General features: G+C 39.4%; 3 protein-coding genes across 4 annotated transcripts; all 3 read left to right on the top strand.

Moving 5' to 3' along the window:
- Nucleotides 1-1534: 1534 nt before the first annotated feature.
- Nucleotides 1535-6128, top strand: LOC121886053 (tripartite motif-containing protein 16-like). The gene has a single exon (XM_042395954.1). It carries the CDS (start codon nucleotides 4042-4044, stop codon nucleotides 5725-5727), a length of 1686 nt encoding a protein of 561 aa, XP_042251888.1. The 5' UTR covers nucleotides 1535-4041; the 3' UTR covers nucleotides 5728-6128.
- Nucleotides 6129-6166: 38 nt separating this feature from the next.
- Nucleotides 6167-12397, top strand: LOC121886054 (tripartite motif-containing protein 16-like). The gene has a single exon (XM_042395955.1). The coding sequence runs from the start codon at nucleotides 8216-8218 to the stop codon at nucleotides 9848-9850; it is 1635 nt and encodes a 544-aa protein (XP_042251889.1). The 5' UTR covers nucleotides 6167-8215; the 3' UTR covers nucleotides 9851-12397.
- A 1274-nt stretch (nucleotides 12398-13671) lies between these two features.
- Nucleotides 13672-25627, top strand: nars1 (asparaginyl-tRNA synthetase 1). Of its 2 annotated transcripts, none has more exons than XM_042395688.1 (15): nucleotides 13672-13851; nucleotides 17025-17107; nucleotides 17307-17372; nucleotides 17724-17816; nucleotides 17980-18069; nucleotides 18286-18364; nucleotides 18470-18540; nucleotides 19349-19435; nucleotides 20326-20547; nucleotides 21267-21466; nucleotides 22773-22908; nucleotides 23163-23276; nucleotides 23609-23740; nucleotides 23983-24114; nucleotides 24410-25627. In XM_042395688.1, exons 1-15 carry the CDS (start codon nucleotides 13830-13832, stop codon nucleotides 24539-24541), a joined length of 1659 nt encoding a protein of 552 aa, XP_042251622.1. In that variant the 5' UTR covers nucleotides 13672-13829; the 3' UTR covers nucleotides 24542-25627. The 2 variants fall into 2 exon arrangements, with proteins under 2 accessions (XP_042251622.1, XP_042251621.1); XM_042395687.1 differs by having other exon boundaries at nucleotides 13672-13872.
- The last annotated feature ends 1500 nt before the right edge of the window (nucleotides 25628-27127 follow it).

Here is a 27127-nt window from a genome sequence, read left to right as displayed (position 1 = left end):
AACCAAGCCAGCTACTTCCAGTTTAGCCCTCCAGCTAACTTGAATGGGGATATAACAATTCAATCGTACAGCTCGTCTAGACTTTCAAAATGTGATTGGACCAAATGGATCAAATTATGATTATGATATAATATGATTATGATGATTTACAGATGTCTCTTTCACTATGTAAGTCCATGGGAAAAAGTATTTTTGGGCCAGTGTGCATCACATGACATTGTAATTACACAGTCTGGCCGCTATGTCAAATTTGTTTCAAAGCCTGGTGCTGTTCCTCTATCCAGTTCTCTTTATATATCCATTGTCCCGGGCGCTATTTTTACTGTCTCTGGGACAACAGCTCCTCCTCCTTCACTCCTGGAGCCAGAGCCACTGTTGCCACAGCCTCCTCCTCCTCCTCATCTTCTCACCTCCTGAATAAGCCACTGGTGGCTGTGGCAGCAGCCTCCACCTTCACTCCTGGAGCAAGAGGCACTGCTGCTGTAGCTAGTCCCACAGAGAAAACCCATCACCCACAGAGTATCAGGTGTAGCCAAGCTTCAGGCATATGGTTTCAGCGCCAAAACGCAGAAAAAGTGAAAAGTATTCTATAGAGACTTTTTTTTATTAAGTTGCACTTATTGCTATTTAATCCTGGTGCTGTTTCTTTGATGTTTTTTTCTGTTAAATGATAAGAGGCTCACTTAAGACAAAACATTGTTTTGGTGTTATAATAAGAAAAAGCACTGGAGATTTTTTTTTAAAGATGCACTTATTGTCATTTAATCCTGGTGCTGTTTGTTTGCTGTTGTTTTTTTCTGTTAAGTGATAAGAGGCTCACTTGAAACAAAAACATTGTGTCAGGGTAGTGGGTGAATGGAACAGGTGGACCCAAATGCAGAGACAGCAGGCAGGTTGGATACGATGCTGAATATTTAATGAATGAACTCAAAAATCACAGGAGAAACTGGGACCAGGAAAAAACACAGAAAAAAACACAGAACATAAGCAGAACAAAAGCAGACGACTTGACAAAGACCAAACTGAAAATTGGACTATAAATACACAGGGTGTGATTGCAAACTAGACACAGGTGAGGGAAACGAGACACGGGTTAAACACGAGGTAATCGAACACAGGAAGTAAAGGTGACAAGACACAAGGAGAAAATATTTCAAAATAAAACAGGAACTAAAGTAAACAGACAACAGGTGACACAACACACGGGCAGACTGGGAGCAGATAAACTGGGGAAGACACAAGGAGCAGGGCTGGGCTATACAGGGTGATGCAGGGCAGGTGAGAGGAGGTGCACATAAACACAGGAGGAACACACAAGGGAAACAGAGAAAAAACTAAAACCAGGCAGCATAAATGCAACACTGAAACTCAAGAGAACAAAATACACAAAGAGTCTGAAGACTGCAGACTGAAACTGCTCTATGATTTCAACAACAACAACAAAAAAAACAGTGTCATGAAATTACCAGACAGTCAATATTACAGTAGAGTTGACTTAAAGTTGGATCTGAATCTCTCTATTCAGAACGCTATGATTAGATAGCAAAATAAGTTTCAATACGTTTGATGCACATTAATTTTTGACTTTCATACTTTATTTCATGTATGACCATATTCAATATTTTGATATCCATTTTGTTGTTTGTTTGTTGTTTTATTCGCCCAGGACTCAATGGAAAGCAGTACTGATAATAAGTGGATTATCTCTGAATCGAATATTGACATAATAAAATCAGTGCAGTTGAAATCTTTGCATATGATCTGCTTATTTTTTAGCAAGCTGTTTCCTTGTCACTCATTTTCTTTCTGTTTCACCCACACTGCAGCTGCCAAACACAGTTTACATGTCTATCAGAGAGACTAAATGATACATTATCTATGCATGTATGCAATGAGACAAGTTGCAGCACCAGGCTGACCACAATCCTGCTAACACCTTGGTCTCAACATGGTTAAAAAGCTGCAGACACTGCTCAGGACTATATTTTCATCAAAAAAAAAAAAAAAAAAAACAAAACCATTCAGTCTATACAGTATATACACATAATAAAACAAACACATTCTGACCAGACACCATGACTATCATAAATAATGGTCAATGTTTATCAAATTTCTGTAGGAGAAAGTCTTTTATTTTCTTCCAGCTATGGCAGTGCTTCATGCTGTACATTCTGTTGGGAAACTGGTCAGATATTTGCTATAATCAAGGTGCAAGTTGATCACAAGCAGCAAAAGTAAACATACACAATGTGATACATTTCCTCTTCAGGTGTAGACAGGAAGTTAAAGGACAAAACATCAGAGACTGAGCAACTGCTGAAATGCATAAGGTACTTCCATATTTTCCCTCTAGCCTCAATTACTTCCAAATTGTGTTCTGCTGTTTTGTTTCAGGCTTTGTCTTCTTATTCTGCCTGCCTAAGTAGCTTTTAACCTTGGCCTGTTTTGGGATTGAGCCTTTACATCTCAGTCAAATGTGTATCTGTGAGGATAAACATACCCATCTCTGCAGATAGGATTTAGTGAAAAGTGCTTTAGGTAACTGCAGGTTGCAGAGGAGCAGACATGGGCACACATCAACCAAGTTTGAAACAGACATATTGTCTTAAAAACCAAAATCATACAAAACCAATAATGCTAATGCCTCTATATAATACTAGCACGCCTTTGCTTACGTATATATCCCAGCCTATTTAAGATTTTGGACATGTGCACGCCAGCTCTGCAAGCCTCTCTGGCCTACAGCTTCCAGTATAATTAGAGTTTGGCTGATCCATCTTCCTGTCAGGAGTTGGGTTTGACACATAGGCCTATATATGACACAGTCACTGGTGTTACACAGTGTGGGGACACACAACGATTACATTTCTTGCCCAACGCCCATACAGTAGGTTTGCTTTTTATATAGAAACAAACCCATTGATGTCATTTTCGCGTATCAGCGCCCACGTTCATCATATAAAAAAACTCCAATTTGTAAAGTATCAAGCGTGTTATCAATACTTAGTCGGACGATGTGCAGCAGCATCATCAGCAGCAGAAAGTAGCAGAGTGAGACATCTGTTCTCCGTCCTGCTGCTGTAACGTAACAAACGTAACGTAACAAGCCGTTACGAGCAGCTGCTCTCATGTCTCCCCGGTTCTCGGTGTTTGTTTTCGGCAGCAACTCTCCCGCTCTCTGCTTGCTCAGCCTGCTCTCAGTTTGTCTGTCTCCGGATGGCAGGCGGTTCTAAGCGGCGGTCGTCCTCTGGCTCATCCCCGTCTGTATATGCCGCAACCCGGCTGTATGCGGAGGACGACCCGCTGGCAGCAGCCTGAAGCCCGCTGTCACTAACTCTCATATAAGGGGAAGATCCAAACTAAAAATCTAATGTTAAGGATCAAAGTAAGCGCTCTACGGATGAGCATCATTGACGAATATCTTATTTTGTAAAATGTCAACATCGGTGTTGTTACGTGTTTATTAGTCGGTGGGAAAATGTCCTCACTGTGGCATACCTAGTGTGTGACAGTTGTCGTAACCTGTTTATGTTGTTTATATTTTATTTTACAACAATGATTCAGTGCTGCCCTCCTGGCCAAGTCGTTCTTGAAAATGAAATTTTAAGCTCAACAAGTATAACAACAAATAAAAGGAAAATTTTAAAAAATGCATTGCTGTAGTCTACATAAATGCTCATTTAGTTTTACGTCTCACACTCCTCACTTTATCTTGTTAGTGGGGCTGAAAAACCTTGTTTTGCAGAAACCACTCCTCTTCCTGGGAGGAAACCAAATGTAAACACCCTCCCTCTGTTTCCTGCTGTCAAGTTCAGCCAGTCCCGTTCAGTTGAGATGTTTCCTGCTTCCTGCCATAATCGCAGATCTACCAGTGTACAGATGTGTATAACCGACATGCTGTGGAGTGCCATAACTGATGATCCCCATTCACTACAGATCAGCAAGTGAAAATGGAGCAAAGGAACTGAGATTTGGTTGGTTTGGATCATTTATTGCGAAGTGAAACTATTTGGCACTCACTGTCTCACTGCCTGAGGTGAAATGGCGCAGCAAAGAATGGACCAAGAAAAACTCTGCTGTTCGATCTGTTTGGATTTACTAAAGGACCCAGTGACTATTCCCTGTGGACACAACTACTGCATGAACTGTATTAAAATCTACTGGGATGGAGACGATCAGAAGAAAATCTGCAGCTGTCCTCAGTGCAGAAACACCTTCAGACCCAGGCCTGTCCTGGTGAAAAACACCATGTTAGCAGATTTAGTGGAGGAGCTGAAGAAGACTGGACTCCAAGCTGCTCCACCTGATCACTGCTATGCCGGACCTGAAGATGTTGCCTGTGATTTCTGCACTGGGAGAAAACTGAAAGCTCTCAAGTCCTGTCTGCAGTGTCTGGTCTCTTACTGTGAGCAACACCTCCAGCCTCACTATGAATCTCCTGCCTTTGAAAAACACAAGCTGGTGGACCCCTCCAAGACGCTTCATGAGAACATCTGCTCTCATCATGGTAAAATTATGAAGATTTTCTGCCGCACTGATCAAAAATGTATCTGTTATCTGTGCTCAATGGATGAACATAAAGGCCATGACACAGTTTCTGCTGCAGCAGGGAGGAATGAGAAGCAGAAAGAGTTAAAGGCTAGTCAGCAAAAAATCAAGAAGAGAATCCAGGACAGAGAAAAAGATGTGAAGATGCTTCAGCAGGAGGTGGAGACCATCAATAATTCTGCTGATCAAGCAGTGAGGGACAGCGAGAATATCTTCAATGAGTTGATCCGTCTGATTGAGAAAAGAAGCTCTGATGTGAAGCAGCAGATCAGATCCAAGCAGAAAACTGAAGTGAGTCGGGCCAAAGAGCTTCAGAAGAAGCTGCAGCAGGAGATCACTGATCTGAGGAGGAAAGATGCTGAACTGGTGCAGCTCTCACACACAGGAGATCACAGTCAGTTTCTCCAAAAGTACGCCTCACTGTCACAAATCAGTAAATCTACAGACTCACCCAGAATCCATAACCGTCCTCTGAGCTACTTTGAGAATGTGGTTGCGGCTGTGTCTGGGGTCAGAGATAAGCTAGAGGGCATTCTTAGTGAGGTATGGACCAAGATCTCATCAACAGAGATTGAAGTGGATGTTTTACTGCCACAGTCAGAGTTCAGAACCAGAGGTGAATTCCTACAATATTCACAACAGATCACGATGGATCCAAGCACAGCAAACACAGAGTTGATATTATCTGAAGGGAACAGAAAAGTAACAGTAAAGGAACTAACATTATCAACTGCAGTGGGTTGGGTAATAAAGTCATTTGTTAATCAGCCAGAAACATCTGCTTTTCAGAAGCTACAGGTCCTGAGTAGAGAGAGTCTGAGTGAACGTTGTTACTGGGAGGTTGAGTGGAGCGGAGAAGAAGTTTCAATCGCAGTCACATACAATAATATTAGAAGAACACAAGAAGAAAGTGAATTTGGACAAAATGACAAGTCTTGGGCATTACATTGTGTCAACAAAAAATATACATTGAGACATGACAAAAGAAACGCTTATATTGTCTGTCGGCCCTCCAGAGTAGGAGTGTACCTGGATCAAAGAGCAGGTATTCTGTCCTTCTACAGCGTCTCTGACACCATGACTCTCCTCCACAGAGTCCAGACCACATTCACTCAGCCGCTCTATGCTGGGTTAAAGCTTGTTTATGATGCCACAGTTGAGTTGTGTGAGTTTGAGTAGACAAGAATTATTATTGAACAGGCGATGGGTGAGATTCTCTTTTTACTTTTAGAATGGGTTTTGTTCCCATTTTCATTGTTTAACTCTCTTCGCAGTGTTGTTTTTGTGCTATAGTTTCAAGAGATCTCCTGCACAATAGTGTAGGCATGACTACCACTTCTGTTTCTGATTTTCTATTGATGCAGTGTGGCAATTTAGTCTCTGTCTTTTTAGCCATGGTAGCTATCACTTCTCACGACAACTTCAGGTTTGCTTGTATGTTGCTGACATTTTGTTAATATTTTTTCATTTTGTTGTTTTTTTTGTAAAAGGAGTGAAAGTTGCACAGGAAACAAAACAAAATGAACAAAATAAGGGGAAATAATATAAATCTTCAATAATGGCTAAAACAATCAAAATACAAATGGATAACAAAAATAATGTAATGATGTAAATAAAATGTGATGTAAAATGAATAAATAAATGATGGAAATAAATGATGTAATAATGTAATGATGATTTAAAAAACACTTATCATTTTAGGAATTACCTTTTTAATCTGTGCAGTGAGATAATAATAAGGAACAATGTTTTTCAGCAAACTGAAGAGTGACCTTTGATTACTAAAGGTAATAGCAGCAGAAAGGAATTTCAGTGCTTTTCATGTACAATATTTAGCATGAATATACTGTATAGGCAAATAACCAGACTTTTTTACCAATCTTAATTTCATTTTTGTTATGTAAGCTATAACCTGTTCTGTGGTCAATGTAGGTCTTCTGCTTGTTGTTTATTTGTATAGTTGTAATATTTCTGCTGTCTCTGTTTCTCTTCATGGGCCTTAATGGAGCTGCAGTGCAAACATTCCTTTAATTACAGCTGAAAAGTTGATCATATGAAGATTTTATTCCTGTCAATTTTGAAGTTTTCCTCCACAGTGTTAACATACTGCTTTAACAGGCTGATATGTGTGAATATGGATATGACTGCACATGTGAACAAAGTCAATGAATAAAGCTTTTTTTTTTTTCAAGAAAAGTATTATAAATGCTGTATGTGCAAATGTATAGAGTAATGGTGTTCTGTTGGTAAAACTATTTCATTTATCTAAAAATAAATGTGATTTTGGCCACAGCCTCTGTAAGTGGTCAGCGACAACTCACGCACACCAGTGAACATGGAGGATGTCTGATGCATCATTTTGAAGTGATGTAGGGGACGTTTTACTTCAACTGGTAGTCATTAAATTTGGACAGCAGGCGGTGCTGCTGCAAAAGCAGTGACCTGAGAGCTGAGCTACATGTATTCAAGTGGTCATTCAGAACACATTAATGTTAGACTGTGATATAGTTCTAAACAAACTGACACGGATCTTCTCACTTACTCTGGATAATTAGACGTCTGCTCAGGTCTGTGTGGATGTGTAAAACAGTGATTGACTTTCTGGCGTGTGCTGTATTGTCACATCTGTAGGCTAGTAGCTTTTCTCTATAATGATGTAAGCACTTGGGCCCACAAGAGGGGCACCACAGAATAATCAGCTGCATGTTTTAGACAGCACAGAACCCATTGAATAATTTTATAGGTTTTATAGGTCACCAGGAGTACATTGTACATATGGGCCCTGATAAGGGAGACATTGATTCCCTGAATTCCTTGCTGTTTGTCACGAATGGGCACTTTCCTCTTCTTCATTGGAACTATCTTCACGGTCACCCTCATCGGCCGCTTCATGACTGCTGTCTCTACTGATGATGGTCTCAAGATCAATATGGCTGTCATCAAAATATGCTTTGCTAAAATCTGTCATCAACTCAAAATATGTCATATCATTACTATACTATCATTACTATAAAAATTAAGCCTTTCTCTTTAGTTAACAGTAATGAATCCTGGAAGATAAAAGGAGCTCTGCCAATGAACAGGACACACATTTTCTGCATGAGACACTGTTCACTTTTCTATAGTGATGAATTATTGATGAATGGAACAGATTTGTCTGAATCATGATTATTTAGAACATTGAACAGTGTCTCCTGCACCACAAATAATCTGAGCCCATCCCAGGAAAATGCCAGTTCACCGGTGCAACACTGTAAAAAAAAAAAGAGTCCATCTTTGTAGGGTTGATTTCAAATGTGTATTGTAAGCAGAACCTGTTTTTACATCGACCTTGTCCATTTTTGTCCTGTACCCTTCATTGCATGTAGTAAACTATGCGATGGCTAAAAACACACACTGCCTTGTTGAAATCGCTCCTCTCCCTAGAAGGAGTCAAACCCTGATAACCCCTCCCTCTTCTTCCTGCTCTCAAACAAAAATAGACCACGTGTTGCTTGCTTACTTCCGCCTCCACAGATCTGGCAGTGTACAGATGGGTGTAATCAACATGCTGCTATGTGCAAGAGCTGGCAAGCCCCATACACTGCAGATCAGCAAGCGTATATGAATTAACTGAGTTTTAGTTTGGATCAGAGGGCTACATTTATCACTGTCTCTGAGAGGTAAAATGGCACAGCAAAGAATGGACCAGGAAAAACTCTGCTGTTCGATCTGTTTGGATCTACTGAAGGATCCAGTGACTATTCCCTGTGGACACAGCTACTGTATGAACTGTATTAAAAGCTACTGGGATGAAGAGAATCAGATGGAAATCAACAGCTGTCCTCAGTGCAGACAGATTTTCAGACCGAGGCCTGTCCTGGTGAAAAACACCATGTTAGCAGATTTAGTGGAGGAGCTGAAGAAGACAAGACTCCAAGCTGCTCCACCTGATCACTGCTATGCCGGACCTGAAGACATGACATGTGATGTCTGTACTGGGAGAAAACTGAAAGCTCTCAAGTCCTGTCTGCAGTGTCTGGTCTCTTACTGTGAGCAACACCTCCAGCCTCACTTTGAATCTCCTGCCTTTGCAAAACACAAGCTGGTCGACCCCTCCAAGAAGCTTCAGGAGAACGTCTGCTCTCGTCACAATGAGGTGATGAAGATTTTCTGCCGCACTGATCAAAAATGTATCTGTTATCTGTGCTCAATGGATGAACATAAAGGCCATGACACAGTTTCTGCTGCAGCAGAGATGACTGAGAAGCAGAGAGAGCTTGGGGTGAGTCAGAAAAAAATCCAGCAGAGAATCCATGACAGAGAGAAAGTCGTGAAGATGCTTCAGCACGAGGTGGAGAATATCAATTGCTCTGCTGATAAAGCCGTGAGAGACAGTGAGAAGATCTGCACAGATGTGAAGCAGCAGATCAGATCTCATCAGAAAACTGAAGTGACTCATGTCAACAAGCTTCAGGTTGAGCTGGAGCAAGAGATCGCTGAGCTGAGGAGGAAATACATGGAGTTGAAGCAGCTGTCACATACAGAGGATCACACTCAGTTTCTACGCATTTACACCTTGCTGGCACGTCTTAGTGAATCTACAGACTCAGCCAGCATCAATATCCGTCCTCTGAGGTACACTGAGGTCATGACAGCAGCTGTCTCAGAGGTCAGAGATAAACTAGAGGGCATTCTTAGTGAGAGATGGACCAAGATCTCACTCACAGAGATTAAAGTGGATGCTTTACTGCCACAGCCAGAGCCCAGAACCAGAGCAGAATTCCTGAAGTATTCATGTGAAATCACCCTGGATCGAAACACTACACACAGATGCTTAAGTGTCGATGATATAAGAACAGTATCTTTGAGGCACTATAACGGTCCCTTATCTTTGACTCTGTTTCACCCAGACAGATTCATTGACTGGTTTCAGGTTTTGTGTAGAGAAAGTCTGACTGGACGTTGTTACTGGGAGGTGAAGAGTCATGGACAAGTTTTTGTAGCAGTTGCATACAAGAATATTAGCAGAACAGGATATGAAAGTATATTTGGACAAAATGATCATTCTTGGGCAATACAATGTTCAGATGATAGTTATGAATTCAGACATAACAAAATCAGAACTTCCATCTCAGGCCCTCAGTCATCCAGAGTAGGAGTGTACCTGGATCACAGAGCAGGTCTTCTGTCCTTCTACAGCGTCTCTGAAACCATGACTCTCCTCCACAGAGTCCAGACCACATTCACTCAGCCGCTCTGTCCTGGACTCGGTTTGTATGGTGATAGAGCCTCAGCTGAAATCTGTATCGCAGATACATAGACATCACAGACCCGTATCAAAGTTTAAAAGCTACAGAGACAAACCACCACACATGCGACAACTTATTTAGACGTTCTATATGTAGTGATCTTTCTCTTTTCAGCCATGGTGTCAATCATTGCTCATGATGATTTAAGAGTTTTCATCTTTTTTCTTTTTCTTGTTTTATTAATTACTCTTTAGACTAAAACTTGTTATACTTGGTAAACAGTTGCACAGGAATCAACAGAACTGAAAAATACAAGTAGATAACCTGAAAAACATGTCAGGGATAATGATGAAGGAAGTAAAAAAGTAGGTATGTTAAGTCTTGTTTTAAATCCATGTGGATCCGAGGATTGTGAGGCCTCTGTTATTTGAAGGAAAGCAGTATGGGATTAGAAATCATATATTTAGCACTGGACAGGATAAATACAATATGAAAACTGACTTGTCTGACTTTGTTGGATTATTGGGTATTTGTTGGAAAATAATTTGATCGCAATTAATATGATCATATAGATTTCTTTGAAATAACACTTGCCTGTTGTAACAATTTTGGTTTCACCATTTAACCTAAAACATGTTGTATGAATAAAATTGTTTTTCTGTTGTCTGATATACATTTGTATAGTTCCTGTAATATTTTCTGTTGCCATTTTTCTGCATGTGACTTAATGGATCAGCACCATACTGTAAGTCTTCTCTTCATCACAACTGAAAAGCTGATCATATGTTGAGTTTGATCCTGTTACTTTGTAAATGTGTTCATAAAGATGTAATAAAGTAAATCATTATTGTACATTATTGCCCCAGAAAGAACTACTGTCATTAGTACTAGTAGTATTAATTAATTCCAATTCATTTTAATTGATAAGGTGACCTACGGAGTTCTTCAGTCTATGCAGCACAGGTCAGCTGAGCATGCAAAAATGTAAATTTGTCTACAGACAAGCACAGACTTCAACATATATGAAATTATATAAATATGTTATTAATATATGCAAATTTCCAACTGTAGTTGAAATATGAAGAAATAAAAGTGAGCAGTTCTTTGAAGAAAATCCTCTGGAAATCAACAATTGCTAAACTGAAAACAGCTAAACTCTTACCAAAATATCTCTTTGTTTCTTTACCTGTAAAATGAAATGTTGTAAATTTTGACGGTCAGTGTAACACACTTTGCATTAAAGAACAAATTTCATGGATGCTACACCAAATTTTCAGGTTTGGGGCTGCTATGACAAAACTGAGTATGGTAGGTGATATAGAATGTTTTGGCATCAAAGCAGAGGAAGTATCTTAAAGTTGTTGGGTTTTTTTTTTTATTCACCATTTGCAGTCTCCATGAAAATGACCTTTTTTGAGCGAGGTTCATTTTATAAATTGTTTAAAGTCATTATCAAATCCTGTTTAGGGTCCCTCAATGGGTTGGACCACCACTGAGTGAGTTATGTGTTCATCTCTTTCAGACTAATAGTTTTAGGTATGTGACATGGTCACAGGCCTCTAACTATCCCACCTGCTGCTGACAAATTACTGACTTTTTGTTTTCAGATCTGAAGTTCAGTCTCACAATGGAAGAGACCAAATCCTCATAACTCTGATTCAAGTCCATAGCTCTATACTACTTTGCTGCTGCTATATTTACTCACTTAATATGTACTATAAGTGCTACATATTATTACTAAATTCAAATCATTTTGATTGTCAAAGCATGTTGTGCAGGGTTTACAATGTAAGCATGATAATTCTGAATGTATCTAAAACATCAAATGGTATGCATCTTATTAAATAATACAGTATACACTATACAACAATACATAACCTTACACTATACAACTATTTGAATATATTACATAGTATACCCAATGTAAGGGAGAATAAATTGTCACAAACTAATTATTTGGAAAAGAAAAGAATATATATGATATGAGATACAATGTAATGTAATGAGAACCAGAAAATCAAAAAGTGGAGTCTGAATTTGAATAATTTCATCACCATTTCATGTGTTACTCTAATAGTTTTCCCTCAGGATGTGACATGCCTACATATAATATATATGACATTTATATATTGTATATTACTGTTCATTGCTCAACAGTTGAATAAACACTGATCCAAATATTTTTCCTTGGATTGAGGTTATCATTTGCATTTTATACAAAGGTTTTTTGCCAGCACTGTATTTTTAGTGTTTGTGTGTCGTGTATCAGTGTAAAACTGAATATGTCTTGCAAGTCTCTTTTGAAAGAAGTAGGCCTACATAAATTCAAAAGATAAAGGAGTGAAGAGGAGTCATTCCTAGTAATCTACAGTTCTGTCTGTTTGAATAAAATATAATCATTCACTTCAACAGATAATGAAACAATACATTTCTGCATTTGTAACACCTCACTTCCACATTCCTTTTTTTTTGTTGTTTAGCTTAAAAACAGATTTGTCTGAAGTGCCAATTGATTTGATTGAGCATTTTTTTTTAATTGACTGGGGCATACCCATGTTTTTTACTGTCATGGAAGAAAACCAATGGGATTTGGATATGGAGGGATGGAGTTGCAAAATGGAGAATGAACATGGGAAATGGAAGGTGAGAGCCTCAGGGAAGAAAAAGAAACAGAAAGTTGATTCATCGAGTCATAGTGAGAATGAACATGAAAAAGAAACCTATATGGTTGGAATGAGGATTCGGGGTTTGAAAGAAAGTGCTGGATGTGGAGCTTTGTCAGAAAAGCACACTGGCAAGATGGATTAAGCAAAGTTAAACTTGATAGTCGTTGAGTGTATGTCAAAGACACAGATGGAAAAAGCCTTGAATATCTTGATGTTGGCTTCTGGGATGGATATGTACCCAGTAGCATGTCAGCCTGGTCGCCAGGATAAAACGTTGGCATTGTATGTTTCTGCAATCCACAGAAACGTTGAATATCTACGTTTCAACACGTGAAATACGTAGCATATTAACGTTTCAACAATACGTATCATATCAACATTTCCACAAAAAGTAGCATATTAACATTTCAACAATACGTATCATATGAAAATGTCAATAAAACGTATTATGTCAACATTTCAACAAAACGTATTATTATCAACATTTCCAAAATACGTATCATCTCAACATTTCTAAAGTGACGTAATTCACATGCAATCTATATGAGCTGACTTTCCTACTAGGAGGAGAGGGGGCAGGTGGATGGCTAGTAAGTTTGACCACCTCGAAACCGAAACTAATGTCCGCTTTCCGTTTCAACCGGCAAAAGCAGGTGTTTTTATCGAGACGTCACGACTTTTGCAGCCGTTTTTCTAGCGAGAAAACCGGCTTTTTTTAGTGACGCATCGGCTCAATCATCGGCATGTTCAATGTTTCTTAGGTTTGCAGCAACGTTCAATGCCAACGTTTTCCTCTGGCGACTGGGTTGAACATGTTTTCTGCTCACCAAGAAAGCACCAGTAAAAAGTGTTGTTGATGGAGTCTCTCACAGAGTTGATGCAAGGAGATTTAAAGAGAAGAGAGAAAATTGAAAGGAGATTTCTGGGTGTTGTGGGAGTTTCTGGAGAGGGTGTGAGGCAGCTGTTGAGAAAAGCTCAACAAACAACAGAAATATAGCTAGAGAAATTACAGCAGAGTGGGAAATGGGTGGGAAGTGGTTATCATTATTTCATTTGGAGGTTTTAGATTAATCCAGTAGATGGCGGTAATGCGATATTTTGCACGCCAACCGCCACCAAGTAAGAAAAAGAAGAACCAATGGGATTCGCTCTTGAGGAAGTGACGTTTCCATACCAGCCAATCAGCGCTGGTGATCTACCATGCGAGTCACCGCCTCCTCTTATGCGGTTCACGGTGTTCACGTCCAGATCATTGAAAAAGGGCTGATGCAAGTCTGCGTGTCCGAGTCCAAATATACTGCACCGGCAGACGCATCTTGGGTTTAATACCTAGTTTTGAATCAAAGTCTCTAGTCTACCCTGCGCAGCGGCACCTGGACTGATAATGGCGACGGATATAACTAAAGGTGTGGAACAAGTCTCAGTTGGTAAGGAAGAAATGAATTAAAGCCAGCTAGCTTTAGCTCAGCTAGCTGTAACGTTAGCTCCCAAAGACATGTGTGTCTCGCATATTGCATCAGTTGCAGGGACGATGTTAGCATGCGAGCTAACACTGGGTTGTGACGCTGGGTAGATATCCATTCATTTGGAGCAGATTTAGACAGGCACTAAATTTACGTGCGACTTTGAATGAAAGTCAAAAATAAAAATGTGAGCCATGAAAAGAGAACTGTAGGCTAAGATTTATCTTCGACAGCTGTCAGTCGAAGGGCTGCGTCATTCAGTGAACCCGGTCTATGAAACCGACCTCGTTTTATGATTTTAGTGTTTTTAGAGAAACATCACGTCAAATAGGCAGCACGGTCACATCCTGTAACCGAGATTTCTATCATTTGTGATCCGTTAGGAAAAGCGGAAAGTGGTTTCACTTTCGTCTCTCGACTTGGCCCCATGTGTAAGATCAAAGTAGTCTGGATCCACCCAGAGACACCAATTGGGTATATTTAATCAATATCTAACGACTGGCCGGGGTATATTTTGATTATATTACAGCTAAGGGGCATTTTTCGGCCTTTAGATGTCTATGTACCAACTTAAAGCTGAAATGTGACGAGCTTCAGCTTTTCAAATGTCTGATAGGTGCTGCCTCCCTAAAACTCTGACTGCAATGAACAAAAATGCAAAACAAATTAACTTTGATTCAGTAGCTATTATTAAAGTTTCTGCCAATATTGGTGATTTTGTGGTGTCTTTACAAAGACCTTAAGATTTACAGAGGGATACACTCTATGGCCAAAAATATGTGGACACGTTTGCTTACATACTTACAGATTATCAGCAGCAGATTGTTAACTGAAATGTATGTTTGCACTCCCACAGACATTTACAGTCTTCCTAGAATAATGTTCTCTTAGGAAGAAACCAGTGGTTACATCTAATATTTCTTCAAAGCGTGCCTGCCATAACTAGCACAGCGAAGAAGAAGAGCACAGTGGAGTCTGCGAAAATGTTGATATCCATTCATATACGGAGCAGGTTTAGACAGCCACTAAACTTATGTGTGACTTTGAATGAAAGTCAAAAATAAAAATGTGAGCCATGAGAAGAGAACTGTAGGCTTATATTTAGCTATGACAGCTGTCAGTTAAGGGGCTATGTCATTCAGTTTCCTTGGTGTATGAAACAAATGTTTTCTGATTTCAGTGTTTATTCAGGAACTGACCATATAAAATAGGCAGCAGGGCCACACCTTGTAATCAATTGTGATCTGTTATATAAGCAGAAGGTGGTTTCACTTTTGTTTAATGTGGACACATATGTAAGGTCAAGATAGTCCAGCAATTATTAAAGTTTCTGCTAATATTGGTGGTGATTTAATGATGTCTTTACAAAGATCTTAAGATTTAAAGAGGGGTACACTCTATGACCAAAAATTGTGGGCATCTTTGTCTACGTACTTTTGCTTATTCCTCACTGATTTGGTTTTCCTAGGAGGAAACCAGTGTTTAGATCCAGAATTTCTGATAAATAGTGGAGTCTGTGGAAATGTTGAATTTAAACATTAGTTTCACCCCAAGCAAACATTTTTCAGTCTTTGCTGGATAACTGGGTGGAAAAAAAATACTCCCTGTAGGGTTTTTCAGATGGGATTTGGAGATTCTAATACTATGGCATACAATAATATGTTAGATAACAGTGTGCTTTGTGGAAATTGTTTTGGGAAGGTCCTTTCCTGCCTCAGTTCAACAACGCCCCAGTGCACAAAGCCAGCTCCATAAAGTAATAGTAAAATACGCCACACTACCTGTCTACATAGTTTTGAATGTGTAGTTTATGTTTTTGGGTGTGTTTGCCTTGATTGACCGGTGTAACCTTTTGGCACTTTGAAAAAATGTGGAGTTTTTGGCTCCAACAGCAGACAGAAATGGTAATGAGCAGTAAACTCAAACTTTCACCTTCAAGCCTTCCCTGCTGAAACCTGTGGGTGTCATCGCCAACACCACATTGATGTTAAGTTAAGCTACATTTATGTCTATCTATGTCTAGTCCGGTCACGCTGCAGATGTTGATGAGAAAGCACTTCAGTAGGCAAAACAGAGTTCAAAACCACACTCAAATGGAGAAATGGAAATTTCTGGACTTTTACTTTCACTTGTCTTGCCACTATGCCCATCAAGAGTGACCTTACGGGAACCGTTTTCTACCAAAACCAACAATGTGTTAGTCTGTCTCTTCAATCAATCAGTCAGTCAATTTTATTTAAAATGCCAAATCACCATGCAGTATGGTCCCAATACACTTTACAATTAGAAATAATACATAGGACAAAATATACAGCAAGCAAATAAAATAATTAAAATCAAACAACCGCATTTAAAAACTTCCAACCAGTGATGTTAAAGGAATGGTAAAAAAGTGATGGACCTGACTAAGGTCTAGCATAGGCTGTAATGAAGTGACTAAAGGTAGGTTTTCAGTCTTGATTTTAAATTAAAATCAACAATAATTAGTAAATCATTGACTACTCTGATCAAGGCAGTTTCTTAACACTGTCGATGACACTCAGCACCAAACCCATTGGTTGCTACTGGAGGCGTGAATCTTTTTGAAAACAGCTCACAAATATTTTGAAAAGGCTCAATAATTTTCTAAAACAGTTGGAAATCGGTCTGTCACGATAATTACGTTATTGATTTATCGTACGATATACGGACATGACCTCAATTGTTTTGCTGACCTCGGTATTGCCCATTGTCTTTACATAAGAATGTCGCTAACAGGATGACAGAATAAACAGCGTAATTTATTGTGTGTCTATCTATGGGAGGCAAATAATCTGTCTTCCTGTTTTTAATCACCACGCTGATTCCTGAATCTATATTTAATATTTACACTGAGTTATAAAATATATAATAACAACTAGCAGCTAACAGTTAGCCTGGGAACTTATTCTAGGACAATATATCGTCCAGCAAAAGTAGATATCATGACAGACCTAGCTGGAAACGGTAGTCTTTCACGAACATTACTTAGTAACTTATCAAACGTATCAATAGTAAATACTCAAAATCCAGGGTTCCCACACATATTTTGTACATGCTGAGGGAGTGCTGCATCTCACTGAGCTTCTGTTTCTCAGGTGAGCTCTATGTTTCCGAGAAATGTGGCAGCGACCAGGATGGAGACGGCTCGCAGCAGAAACCCTTCAAAACTGCCCTCAAGGTGAGCGGTCATGTTGCTTAAAGTACCTCTGTTGTTTTACTTTAATCATATTCAAGCATATCTTGTTCAAAATGTTTTGCGCTACAGGACTCATTGTTAGTAGTTGAAATAGTAGCAGGGATATAATTGATATTTGCTCCATTGGTTGATCCAGTCGCACTGAAATGTCTGTCTTGTGTTTACGATCAAATCTTTACAGGCTCTGGTGTTCGCTGGGAAGGAGCCGTTCCCCACCATCTATGTAGACTCACCAAACGAAGGAGAGGTTAGTTAAAATCTTTATTTTTACTTTCATATTCATCATATTTCATTCCTTTATACGCAGGAAATTAGCTCGTCAAGCTTCAGGATCTGTTTTCACTTATTAGTTTATCATCTCACAGTGGTCAGCTGCTGCAGTACAAACCTGCAGAATCGGGTGCTCGATACAGTAGATAAAACAGTAGAAAACCCTGACTGATAAATTAAAAAAAACGATGACTTGACTCTGGATGCCCGAGAAAAAAACAGACACTCTGTCAGGTCAGAACCTGGTTAACATTTTGTCTTCATATAACATGAATTCACCTGATTTGTCTTTTGTCTCTTCGTATTTGCTCGTCTTTCTCTTCGTCAGCGTTGGGCAGTGATCTCTAAGACGCAGATGAAGAACACAAAGAAGGCCTTTAACCGCGAGCAGATGAAGACTGATTCCAAGGACAAAAGGGAGGTGTGTGTGTCTCACTGTCTGTTTTTCTTGAGTCATCAAAACTCACTCCAGGATGTTTGAATTTTACAGTATGTTCTAGTTCAGCTCAGTTTCATAAGTCTGTATGACAAAGAGGGCAGTTGTAGTGTTTTTTTAAAATGTTTGCTCCATGTTTGTTGTGCAGGCAGAGGACATCGAGAGGAGAGAGAAGAACCTGGAAGAAGCCAAGAAGATCATCATTGAGAAGGACCTCAGCCTGCCTGAACCTAAACCGGTCCGTCTCTCACATCTTTCATTGTTTCTACCAGCAAAGTAGTCTTGACACACTCCATTGTATGTTTCTTCAAATAACCAATAAAACTTTTCATAGCTTTGTATGGCTTAGCGTAGGAATGGAGACAGTTTTGAGCTGTAAGAAGCTCCAAAGGGCATCTTTATTACAAGGGTGGGTTTGTCTGACTGATGTGAAGTGTTGACTGTGTTCATACAGGTTAAAATCCATGAACTGGCATCAAAGAGAGGTCAGAGAGTCAAAGTGTTCGGATGGGTTCATCGCCTCAGAAGACAGGGTGAGGAGTCTGATACGGGAAAATAAAACTTAATTTGTTTTTTTTTTAAGAATCCACAGAAATGTTAACTCTTATTTTTGAACACTATATATTTTCTGTCTGCAGGGAAGAATCTGATGTTCCTTGTTTTGAGAGATGGAACTGGTTTCCTCCAGTGTGTCCTGTCTGATAAACTGGTACAGTTTTATAACTTTATCATTAATCTGACTGTTACAACTATTGCTGTGCTGTTATTTTTAGTCTCTAGTCATGTTATATAAAAAATTAAGCTGTGAGAACTAGGCCTGCAACTAACTGTTATTTTCATCATCGATTAATCTGTTGATTATTTTCTTGATTAATCGATTAGTTGCTTGGTCCAGAAAATGGTGAAAAATGTCCATCACTGTTTCCCGTGGTTAAGGTTAAGGTTCAAATGTCTTGTTTTGACCATAATCCAAAGATACTCAGTGTCCTATCATAGAAATAAACCAGAATATTTTAACATTTGAGAAGCTGGAATCAGAGCACGTTGGCATTTTTTTTTTCTTACAAAAAAATTAAGTTATTAATCGATCATGGTGATTAATTTAATAGTTGGCAACTAATTGACTAATAGTTGCAGCTCTAAGTGTATATATGTGAAGGTATAAATAAGTTTTAAATCTAAATTTTTTTTCAATTTTATAAAACAACTCAAAGCTTCTGAGTAATTTTATTCTGAAGTACTGACAGGAAAAGCAATTCAGTTTTTGTTGTGTATTCCACTCATGAGTTGAGTGTGGAGCACTTTAAGTCCCAGTGAAACGGAAGTTAGCGTCTTCAGCTTCTGTACTGTGACATATTGTCCAGTGAAACGGAATATCTGAGTGATGTACAGCTACAAGAGGGAATCACATCTGTTGAAGTTGAAATTGTCGATCATACAAAGACAAATGTAACGGTCGCATTCTTTCCGATGCTACGTACAGTACCACTGACTTCTTTTCTTGTTCTTGTCCTCAGTGCCAGTGCTACAATGGCATGGTGTTGTCCACGGAGAGTACTGTAGGTTTGTACGGGACTGTTACTGAGGTTCCTGAGGGAAAACAGGTAAACACACCTGCGGTACATGTACATGCAAACAAGAAACCAAGTTCCTCCAAGAAATCAGACATGTTTACAGACATTGAAGTAACCTGCTTATTGTAAAATCCATGTATACATGCAGCAGCTCAGAAATAATTTCTCACTTAAATGATATTATTGGAACCATGGCTAACGATTTATATGATGTATTTTAGTGATACAAGTTATTATATGGCAAATAAATGTGTTTAGAATTTTATAAATCTTTGAATTTAATGACATCAAGCGGCAACCTCCGGGGCTGAAAAATAAAGCCGATGCGGAAGTGCCAAGAACTGCAGTTCCATGAATGACCACTTGAGGCTCCAAAAGCGAGTCAATCCCCATAGACCTCCATGTTGCTATAGCTAATTTCCCCTTTCATAACAACCGTACGGGGGTGAATTTTTTTATAACTCACCCGTTTATATTTTATGAAGCCGTAAAGTTATGCATAATGAAGGACATGGCTGCTTTGAGTGACAGGTCCGCCAGCCGCTAGGTGGCTTGTTTCAGCCATTTGGCCCGCCTCTTTGCCCATTTTTGATTGGCTGGGAGTTAGGCAGAGTCACGTACTGGCGACGGCCGGAGCGGCTGACGCCAAGCAACGGGTGACGTCACGGTAACCGCGTCCATATTTTTATACAGTCTATGGAGAGCTGATTAGAAACTTGGTTACACGTATACATGACCAAGAAATCTGTGTTCTCCTGCAGAAACTTAGCTGGAGAAATCAGGTTTCTCTAATCTTCTAACGTGATCACAGAAACAAAGTTTCATCTTTGCTCCACATTTAAGAAACAATATTACAGCAGAAATTGGACAGCAACCCGTTAATGGATCTAACAGCACATGTTCTCGTCTTCCTCTCGCAGGCGCCCGGAGGCCACGAGCTGAACTGTGACTTCTGGGAGCTGGTTGGCTTAGCTCCAGCAGGCGGCGCCGACAACCTGGTGAACGAAGAGTCTGACGTCGACGTCCAGCTGAACAACCGACACATGATGATCAGAGGAGAGAACGTCTCCAAGATCCTCAGAGTGCGATCCACTGTGACGCAGTGCTTCAGAGACCACCTCTTCGCCCGTGGATACTATGAGGTGAAGCACTTTCAGCCCTCAGTGATTTGCAGATTTATTGTGAATATTGTTTTTAACTTTAGAGAGAAAGGAAAAAAAGTCGTCGTTGGGGTTTGGTTCCATGTTGGATACAGTTTCAGGTTGATTTAAATAACGAGATTCTCTAAGCTCATCTGTGTTTGTAGTCTTGAGCTTATCGTCTCATCTGATGTCTTTGAAAGAGTAAATAGTAGTAAATATCAAACCTGAACCTATGACCAGATCTGCTTATAAAAGCTAAATCCCTTATAGAACATATCTAGGTAAAAGTTAGTTATTAATTCTCAGGATTTCGGTCGCGGTTGATAGCGTGGTAACAGGAAGTTGGGTTTAATACCACAACAAACGTTCCGTAAGCTTCACAATAGAATCCACACCCTGTTTTCCGGCGGAATGCTATCAATGTCCGGCAGAAGGAAGTGTTTCCTGTAACTTATCAGCCAATGGTGTCCTTGCATCAAAAGTTGAGAGCTGATGAAGTTTAATTTGAAAGTGAAAGTAAAGATAGCCGACTAAAAGCCTGCAAATCATAAGGAGGGATAAGAGATTAGATAAGAAGATTCGTTAGAGTTGAGGGTAATTATTTTACCAACTATAGAACCCAAAGGTTGAATCTGATTGCAGACACACACAATGTTGTCCTCACAGGCCCTCTAACCTAGCTTTTTGGGGTTTTTTTGGGGTTTTTTTTCCGGATGTAGATCACTCCTCCGACCCTGGTGCAGACTCAGGTAGAGGGCGGCTCCACGCTGTTTAACCTCAACTACTTTGGGGAACAGGCATACCTGACGCAGTCCTCCCAGCTTTACCTGGAGACCTGCATACCTGCACTGGGTGACACCTTCAGCATTGCACAGTCGTACCGGGCTGAGCAGTCCCGCACCCGCAGGCACCTGTCTGAGTGAGCATGCTATTCTACTCTTAGGTTTTTAGCTCTTGTGATGTCCCAGTGTGGTTTAACTAGCAGAGAAGCAGCAGAGAAACCTCACTTCAGGCATCAGTGAAAGTTGACAAATATAGTTAAACCCAGAGGAAAATTCTTCTTATTTAATAGTGTGATATTAAGGAAATTCAGGCCAAAATATCTGCGTTTTTTTTTTTTTTTAAACGTACCCAACCTGAATCTGGTGACAGTGGCGAAGATGCTAGAAGCTAGCATGACTTCGTGTGGATCACTGGCAAATAAAATATGGGAACTGTTCTATAACTGTTAGTTTGATCAGGTCCAAATGTTGTTTAATATTGTAATTAATGGGATTAGCACACACCACTGTCAGTACTTCACTACAAAACTTTACAGAGGACAGAACAGACGTAGTTGTCAATCGGGTCAGCTATGCTCTGGGTAAACTGGTGGGACTGGTAATCATGTTTAGAGGCACCCATCAGGTTTTACTACACTATATAATTAGTGGTTGGAGGTGATCACTGTGTTTCAGTGTGGACGGCAATGACCTGAATATGCACTTAGGACATTGTTTTACACACAGTGTTTTATACTGAAGCAGTGCAACACACACACACACACACACACACACACCCGCGGTAGAGCGCGAACTAGGTGAAGTGAAAAAATGTTAAACATTTTCCTCGATTTGACTACAACTGTGCTCATTACTGTAAGTGTAATAAATCCTGTGTGAGTAAAAATCCAACAAGTACTGAATCAAAACATCAGGAAAGTGATATTTTCACCTGCTTTGTAAAGAACAGTGCGGGAAGCAGTGATAGAGAAATATAATACGATCTGGCAACATCAATGTATTTTACTGCATCTTAGCTTTTATGTCTTTATAATCTTGTGACCTTATTACTATGATCATAAACTTTCTCCTCACTTAATCTTGACCTGATTCAGATTAATAAGTGATACATTGATGCGCTTGTAGCACAGAGTGACAAAAGGAAATTTCCCTTTTGACCGTTGCGGGCGGGTTCATTCGCTACACATGTATCATACCGACATTTAGAAAATTTCTAAATATTGGGGTTTAATATATGAAAACGTTTAGCAGCATATTAAATTACAAGTAGTACAGTAATGTTTGGCCAAATCTATTATAATTTTCTTATTAAAGATGCCGGCAGATTCCGCTGCTGGTTGAGACAGCTCCACACTGCCCCCCCCTTTATCTCCTGAACATGTAACCCTCCCACATTCTGATAATTATTTATTGATGTCTAATGAATTAATTGTCTGTGTTCAGGTACACTCACATCGAGGCCGAGTGTCCCTTCATTAGTTTTGATGATCTGCTGAACAGACTGGAGGACCTGGTTTGTGACGTGGTGGACAGAGTGCTCAAATCTCCCGCCGCTGAGCTGCTGTATGACATCAACCCCGTACGTCACACTTGATTTGTTTCACAGAACAGACAGTTTGGTGTGTCTGGGTGTCTTTACTTTTTTTTTTTTAATGATTGATAAACGCAAGCTTTTAAGTTCATTCTTGACCGTGGAAACAGCAGTTGATTAAACCATCTCTTCTCATGGTCCATTGTGTATCTATTCTGAAGCCTTTGATTACATGATCTTCACTAGGAGTAGATATTTTATATTTGATAGTTAATATTTTCTTTTTTAATGTATTTTTCCAGACCTTCAAACCTCCCAAGAGGCCATTCAAGAGGATGAACTACACCGATGCCATCGAGTGGCTCAAAGCACACAACATCAAGAAGGAGGACGGCACCTTCTACGAGTTTGGAGAGGTGACGACTGAACGAGACACATCCATCAGAATATCTAAAAACACACGTTCTCCAGAGCTCTCGACTCCTTACTGAACCGGCAGCCCACAGTTCACCTCCATTGAATATGCTGGCCGGTCCAGATTACATCCAATTTAAAGGAGCATTTACAATGAAGAAGGAGAGGATGTCTGCAAGCTTCCCAAATCTTTATTGCTCAACCTATAAAATTGGTTTTATGTTTTTTTTTTTTTTTTTATCCATGAACTCCCCTTTTAATTATTGTCCTCAGTTTGATAGTTAATTCTGTTTTTACATATATTTTTTTTTTTTGTGGTTTCTTGTTGTCTCAGGACATTCCTGAGGCTCCGGAGAGGCTGATGACCGACACCATCAACGAGACCATCCTGCTGTGTCGTTTCCCCGCTGAGATCAAATCCTTCTACATGCAGCGCTGCCCCGAGGACAAACGCCTCACCGAGTCGGTACGAACCTCAAAGATCAAACTCGAATCTAGTTCAACTTTGGCCACAAAATCAGGAGGTATACTGGTGGACTAGTGGAGTGCGGCCATGTATTTTGGATGGATTATCACTTAAAAGCCGTGCAGGAAGCCATGAGGTTGTTATCTGAATAACTGACTGACATTAACTCGCTGCCTTGGTGTGTGAGTGTGAGGCTAACTGACCGACTCGGCTGGTGTGTGTGTGTGTGTGTGTGTCTGCAGGTCGACGTGCTGATGCCAAATGTCGGTGAGATCGTCGGAGGCTCAATGCGTATCTGGGACGCTGAGGAGCTGCTGGATGGTTACAAGAGAGAGGGAATTGACTCAACCCCGTACTACTGGTATACTGACCAGGTAACACACCAGCAAGTCTTCTTTTTCATCTCCTTTTTTAAGAATGACATATGTCGCGATGTACAGATGATGATATAGAGATGAGCTGTACAAGATGCCTGAGTGAGGTGTTGAAATGAAAATTTGAAAAAAGATGCAGAGAATGTTTGAATCTTGATAACAGCGGGGCGTCGAAGAGACCCTGCTGACCTGTGGATTCATGGAGGGGAACTTGGCCTTGATGTGTTGCTGTGTTTGTGTAGTGGTGTGTATTAACAGGCGGCTCTGTGTGTGTGTGTGTGTGTGTGTGTTTCAGAGGAAATACGGCACATGCCCTCACGGTGGTTATGGTCTGGGTCTGGAGCGTTTCCTCACCTGGCTGCTGAACAGACATCACATCAGAGACGTCTGCCTGTACCCAAGATTCATCCAGCGCTGCCGACCCTGAACACACACACATGCTATCAGCACATCTGGACCTGACATGTGGCAGCGCTCTTTGAGCCATCATATATTTCAAAATAAAAGTAATAGAAAACTACAATATGAAATCATATAACCCTTAATTCAATATTGCTACCTTTCGCAGCTTCATTTACTGTAATAGACTTCATTTCTGAAGCTCAGCTCCTGTCCCACTCACTCGTTCTGTCGCTTCAAAACTAAATCTGATCATTTCCGCCTCTGCTCGTGCTCTTAATAATCTAACCGGTAATAAAAACACTGCAGTTTCCTGTTATGAAAAATATAAGAATGTCTCAAATGTGGTCTTACATGCTGTTAAATAACCTTTTCCACCTTAAATTAAAAGTCTCTTTTTTTCCCAGTGTATTGTTTATTATATTCAAATTGTCCATAGGAATTGGTAGACAATACCCTAGAAATATAGTTAACACATGGAAAATTATAGAACATACAATTAAACAAAAATATATAAGTTGAATGAAGAAAAATCTTGCTACACTGTCCAGCAGCCACATTAAATATATACCACTACTTCAATATTTGTTTGTTTTTGTCCCAGTAATTGGCATTTCTTCTCTTGTCATTAGCTTTAAAAAGATCATAGTCATAATTATAGTCAAAAAAAAAATGCAGTGCCAAAGTTGTATCGACAAATCACACAAGCACAAGTTTCAACATGTTCTGCTCTGTATCATGATTAAAACAGCGCTGCCACACAGATACTCTCTTCACTGTACTGTATGACCATCATTCTAACTCTTGAGGCGGCTGGCTAAAGCTTATTTCTGTCAATGTTTGGATCAAACTCCAATTACAAAAACAACAATGCCGCTTTTGTGCACTTTTCATGTATTCTGGAATATGTAACTTCTTTCATAAAAGGAAAAAGTTGGCTCAGGAAATCAAAGATGGATACAAAAACGTGGGCAGCGGTCTGTCCATCAGATGGTCGTCATCGGTGGTTTAGAACTATGATGTGTAGGCTCTGATTCTCATCTGGTTGTTCCGCTGTGTCTTCTGAAAAAACTTCTCAACTCAAGCTGCACTTAAATAAAACCTGATTCAAACAGATGGTTGTCGGAGGGTTTTTCTTCAGGTTGGGTGTTTTACATCTTTGTTCCAAACATTTGCTTTTCCTTTTAATCATTTAGTGTGGGTGTTTTACAAAAGTAGAGAACAAGTCAGTTTTATAAAGTTGTACTCAAGTTAATGTAATGCAGGAATGAACAGTTTAGAAAAATATTCTTAAATGTATCTAAAAGTATATTTTTAAATAGCATACTTTCAATTAGTATACTTAAGTGTGCCATACATTAAGTTGAAGTGAACATGTCATAATCAGCCTGTAAAACATTAAATACACTAATAAACAATGTTTTTAACAGTACTTCAATTAACCAGTATTTTTATTTATATATTAATACAGGTACATATAATTAAAATGGTTAAATACAATTTATGTTGACTTGTAAATGTGCTTTGCAAAAATTTGAATACTATTATATGACTTTATCATTAGCTCTTCTCGCTTTGCTTCTAAAATTTGCATTGTCAGCTAATAGATTGCATTGACCAAAATTTGTTTCACATCATTATGACTTAGTATCTCATAACTGCAAGAAAGTAAATAATATATTTCATAATTGATGAATATGAATGATATGCTACCATAAAAGTATAAAATTAGTACGGAAAAACAATTTTTATTTTGGTAATAAAAGAGAAATTAATAATATTTATAGGGGAATTACAGGAAAAAATTATACATTTATTCCTAAATCATGTTAGTGTTATTATCATTCGTCTTTAAAAACTGATGAGGTTGCACAGCTAGCTGTTAGCTCTTGGCTGTATTATCATTACCAGCAGTGACCAATCAGCACCTGAGTACTCAGCTGCAGCTCCTCTATTGGCCACTAGACGGTGCTCTAAGAACACTGACTGATGCAGCATTAATGGGAAACCCCCATCCCCTCAACCACAGACACAATAGAGCCACACTGTCGGTGAAGTGAATTTTAGTGTTGAGTGTTTGAGCCAAAAATGAAACCAAAAAACTGTGTTCAATCTGTAATATTATTATAATATTTGTTTTATAGTAGTAAAATAATAGTAGACAATAGTAAAGTACATATGATAGACATACTGGGATACGTGCCAGAGTTTTGTCATTCAAGTGCAGTAGTTTGTGAGAAAATCTTACATTTTTGTACATTTTTATACTTATTATGTATTTTTTTTAAATTTCCAAATGAACACTAAAAGTTAAAGCATGTGTTCTTTCGGCTCATGGCCAAACTTTTCTCCAAATGTCATTGAAACCTGGTCCTCACATTTACATATAAACACTTTGTTTCACATATGTTCTTTGCTTCTGGTAATTTGTGTGTGTGTGTGTGTGTGTGTGTGTGTGTGTGTGTGTGTGTGTGTGTGTGTGTGTGTGTGTGTGTGTGCTACATATATTTCCTGGTTCCTCTTTGGCTTTATTCTTTCAAAATGAGTTTAAAAGGAAGAAGGAAAGGCATCTAGAATAACTGGTACCATTTAAAAGAAATGTGAGCAGTTTAAA

Source organism: Thunnus maccoyii, chromosome 19, assembly GCF_910596095.1.
Source record: "Thunnus maccoyii chromosome 19, fThuMac1.1, whole genome shotgun sequence".
In the NCBI taxonomy this organism is placed as follows: Eukaryota; Metazoa; Chordata; class Actinopteri; order Scombriformes; family Scombridae; genus Thunnus; species Thunnus maccoyii.
The sequence above is the reverse complement of the archived record's forward strand: the minus strand, read 5'-3'. Positions and strand labels throughout refer to the sequence as shown.

What these genes read in the sequence shown, in the direction of transcription:
- LOC121886053 (XM_042395954.1), top strand. Translation starts at nt 4,042, where the DNA reads ATGGCGCAGCAAAGAATGGACCAAGAAAAACTCTGCTGTTCGATCTGT.
- LOC121886054 (XM_042395955.1), top strand. Translation starts at nt 8,216, where the DNA reads ATGGCACAGCAAAGAATGGACCAGGAAAAACTCTGCTGTTCGATCTGT.
- nars1 (XM_042395687.1), top strand. Translation starts at nt 13,830, where the DNA reads ATGGCGACGGATATAACTAAAGGTGTGGAACAAGTCTCAGTTG. An exon ending in ATTCCAAGGACAAAAGGGAG is followed by an intron (nt 17,817 to 17,979) that starts GTGTGTGTGTCT and finishes TTTGTTGTGCAG; the next exon opens with GCAGAGGACATCGAGAGGAG. An exon ending in GCCTGCCTGAACCTAAACCG is followed by an intron (nt 18,070 to 18,285) that starts GTCCGTCTCTCA and finishes GTGTTCATACAG; the next exon opens with GTTAAAATCCATGAACTGGC.